Genomic DNA, 3,976 nt, shown 5'->3' with positions numbered 1-3,976 from the left:
TTGGCCTTTATCTCCAGACAACAGTATAATTTATAACCTGATAATCCACAAGATTGGGCTCCAGGACAAATATGGTGTTGTTTTTGGCGGAGAATGTTAATGCTCCTAACAACAATTAGCTTTAAAAAGCTGAGTTTTGAGCATACTTGAAATTGTGGCATAACACTCATGTCTGGTCACCTGAATTTGTATTGCATTGTCTATTTGAATCTTTTTGGACCCGCTACTGACTCTCTCAAGCATTGTTGAAGTGGTTGATGGAACCGCAAGTTATTGAATTTAAGTATTGTCGTTGACATAGTGTTTTTCTAATCTAGGCCGGGGTGGCCGGATGATATTTAGGATAAATACGTGCACATAAGGGCAAGATCCTGAGCAGCGTGATGGGAACCACCGTACAGCCCAAACTTAGACTGATATTGGTAATTATTAGTCAACGTATACCGGATTTAGGCTTGTGTTATTATTTCTATTGACACTTATGTTTGTGTGTTTTGAAATAACCATAACTTTTTTTTTTATCAATCAGAAGACTAACTTAGAATCTTTTAAATATTTTATTCGTTCCAAAGGCGAAGATATAGAAAAGTGTCCGTTGTTAAAAGCGTCTAATGTGACTTTAGAAGACATCTCACTATTTTATACATCACCCTACACGCAGACAAAATAGTAACAATTTTGAGGCCATGTACAACGGATTTCGACTTGTGCTTGTGTTTTTATTAACAATTACATTACCATGTGGCCATTATGTCGAAACCATCGAAATCAGCAGCAACGACGACCAAAGCAAAGGCAACAACAACAACAACATCAAGGGCCACCTGAAACCTTTTGGAGAGAGTGGAACCAAAACCAACGTCAAACAAGTGGATGGATTTCCAGAACCCACCGATTTCTTTTCAAATTATTTCCTTCGTTCCAAACCTGTTCTCATGAAGCGGGCAGTGATCTCTGACCCTGTCATTAACAAATGGACAGACGATTATTTATCTCAGGTCAGTCTCCGTGAAGAAAACCGTGGACATCTCTTAAATATTGAAACGAGAAAGAAGGAAAATAGAACAAATCCAGCGATAAAGATGGAGTTGCATGAATTTTTAAAACTTTATGATTCAGAAGATGTGTACCTTGTTGGACACGTGCCGCCATTTTTGAGAAAAGATCAGTCATTACCTCGTCCACTTCAGGTAACCCGTATCTCCATCTATGTCTCCTCCTCCTCTCTTCTCTTCAATTTTAGTTTCTAATTTTTGGCGTCCTTGTGTTTCTGTCAGAGAACGTTATTGTTGGTGGCCAGAGACGGTTTTCTGGACGTTGTTGTGTTTGTGTTGTCTAATGCTGTGGTGTGTCTTGGTAGATGTTTGTAAAGATGAGTTATTGCTGTAATTAAGATGACTCATGACCCAGTAGTGGAACAGATGTGAGAGTGTTAAATGATCTGTATTATTTAAATGCAAACTTGTTGTAAATTGCAATATCCAATGTTTGTTGTTTCATATTTACTTATCGTGATATATGGACAAAAGAGGACATTTATGGCAATCTCAATTGAGATTTAATCAATACATTTTGTAGCCCAAAATTATTGTACGAAAACAAATGTAAGAAAAGCATTGCCTATTTCAGTGATTTAGTTTTTCAAAAATTGTCCTATATATTATACCTATAAAATTTGATCAAAAATCATTTTCACACACATGAACTGATATTGCCTTGAATTGGACATATGCAAGTATTTGATAGTGCTTGGATGAGACTGAATGTATAAAATCATTATTGAAAGCATACCTTTTTGTTTGCAACCATCTTGACAATCATGATGAACAACTAAGTATTTATATATTTCTTCTATGATTTTATCCCCAGTATCTCAAATGCCTTTTACCCAGTGAACCTGATAAGACAGTTATGTGGATGAGTAGTGGTGGGACCAAATCTGTTGTCCATGTGGACTCTTATGACAATATAAATTGTCTCTATAGAGGTCGGAAACATTTAGTGCTAGTGAATCCACATACTATTGAAGTAGGGGTGAGTGAAAACGTTACAGAATGATTTTACTCGAATATCGATTTTAATTATGTTGTGGTGTGCAAATAATACTTTTGTTTTTTATCGTTGCTGTTGTAGTTATTTTGATTGGTTTGATTTTGTTATTGTCGTGGTTCAAATCTACACATACCAGTTTTCAAGGTCAAAATGGACAACAACAATAAGGAAGAGTTGCCAGGGGCTTGGTGCCACCATCATCGACTGTTACTGAGATCAAATCCCTAATATCACTGGTCATAAATGGAAGCCAGAGTTTTCGCAGATCTACCTATCTATCTGTCTGTCGGTGAATGACCAAGGATCTCCAAAAATAAAAACAGTTACCCAATGAAATGACCCCACGAAGAACCTAATCACAAGCGTAAACCAGACCATCGTTTGTGGCTACCAATCCATCCTCAACGCCTCGATCGAGCAAATGTTTTGCCAGCCAGCCAGTCAGCTCATCTGACTCACGGACGATCGCCATGAAAGAGATAACAAATATAAATAAATTAAGCAATAAGAAAAAAAAGGATGAAAATTGACTTACTCATAGTCTAACTTCAATCATTTTAAAATATTATTTTACACTTGTTTAATTATTTGTTACTATGTTATTGTGTAAGTGTACTCTAATTTAATTGATTTTACTGTGGTATTAATTACCTATATTATTAACCTGATCATTCCCCATCTAACTTGCCACGTTACTACTATTTATTTTCATTAATTTAAAACGTTTTGTTTATTTTATTCATAGATAAAATAAGTATACAACATTATACATTCAACCAAAAGGACAAGTTGGTGCATGCATAATTATTTCATCAATATAGACTTGCTGAGAGTGGTTACAAAAAGAGAGAAAAACAAGTCTCATTCAATATATACACGTAGTTATAGTCACTAATTTCTCCATTGAAATCATTTTTCAAATAATTTATTGCGTCAGCATTCTTTGTATCAAAATCAAATACATTTTATGTCCTGACTGTACATTTGAGAAATTAGTATTGCAGAGTATCGATAAAACTTCTGGTGATAAATATATTGGAGTTATCACATCATGTTAATGTAACAAAAACGAATCAAAAATTCAAAGATCATTACAATTCTATATAAACGTATAAGGTCGCCTTTTATTTCTCTGTATTTAAATGAAGATAGTTTCATCTTTTTTTACAATCCACCTTTATATGATCTCTCGTTATAACCTGGTAAATATGTAATTTTACGATTCTGTACGTTTTACAAAACAATTTATTGTGGTTGAAAAGATAACAGCAAACGCAATTTCTGTATTCCAAAATTGGCCTTAAAACAGATTTGTATAGTGTAAGGAGCAATTCACTATTCAAGAATTATTTCTTTCTGAAAAATAATGCAATTGTCTTTGGAATTTTTGTAATCATCATCATCATGTAGTTCCATATCTGAAGCAGACGTCGGAAGTCATCTTCCGCCAAGCTGATCTATCTCTTGCCAATTCTATTAAAGCAGCGCCACCTTTCTCAGCTTCATCTGTCCAAGTTCTTATCCCTTTCAAATAAGTTATTCTTTGTCTTCCTCTTATTCTTTTTCCATTCATCTTTCCAGTCAAGGCGAGTACTTCCACACCAGGGTGGCGGATAATGTGTCCTAAAAATTCCATTTGGCGTTTGATGATTTTTGTTATCAGTGATCTTTTTCTGTTTGCCATTTCTAACATTTCTTCATTTCTTTTCCTTTCCACCCATGACACCCTCATCATTCTTCTGTAAAACCACATTTCAGCTGCCTCCAGTCTTTTAACCATGGTCTTGTTTATGGTCCAGCTCTCACAACCATATAGCAGCACAGACAGTACATAGCAATCCAGGACTTTGATTTTTTTTTCATGTTAATATTCCTGTTTTTCATAATTGTATGCAGCTGGTTGAATGCATTCTTCGCCATACCT

General features: G+C 35.0%; 1 protein-coding gene across 1 annotated transcript in view; it reads left to right on the top strand.

Moving 5' to 3' along the window:
• The first annotated feature begins 686 nt into the window (after positions 1 to 686).
• Positions 687 to 3,976, top strand: part of LOC144959301 (tRNA wybutosine-synthesizing protein 5-like) — a 7,130-nt gene continuing 3,840 nt past the window's right edge. Inside the window, exons 1-2 of the mRNA XM_078891844.1 lie at positions 687 to 1,190; positions 1,870 to 2,034. Of these exons, the coding sequence (XP_078747970.1) occupies positions 687 to 1,190; positions 1,870 to 2,034 (669 nt within the window). The remainder of the gene's footprint in view (positions 1,191 to 1,869; positions 2,035 to 3,976) is intronic.

Source organism: Berghia stephanieae, chromosome 13 (assembly GCF_034508935.2).
Source record: "Berghia stephanieae isolate SIO BIC M18660-M18661 chromosome 13, UCSD_Bste_1.3, whole genome shotgun sequence".
Lineage (NCBI taxonomy): Eukaryota > Metazoa > Mollusca > Gastropoda > Nudibranchia > Aeolidiidae > Berghia > Berghia stephanieae.
The sequence above is the reverse complement of the archived record's forward strand: the minus strand, read 5'-3'. Positions and strand labels throughout refer to the sequence as shown.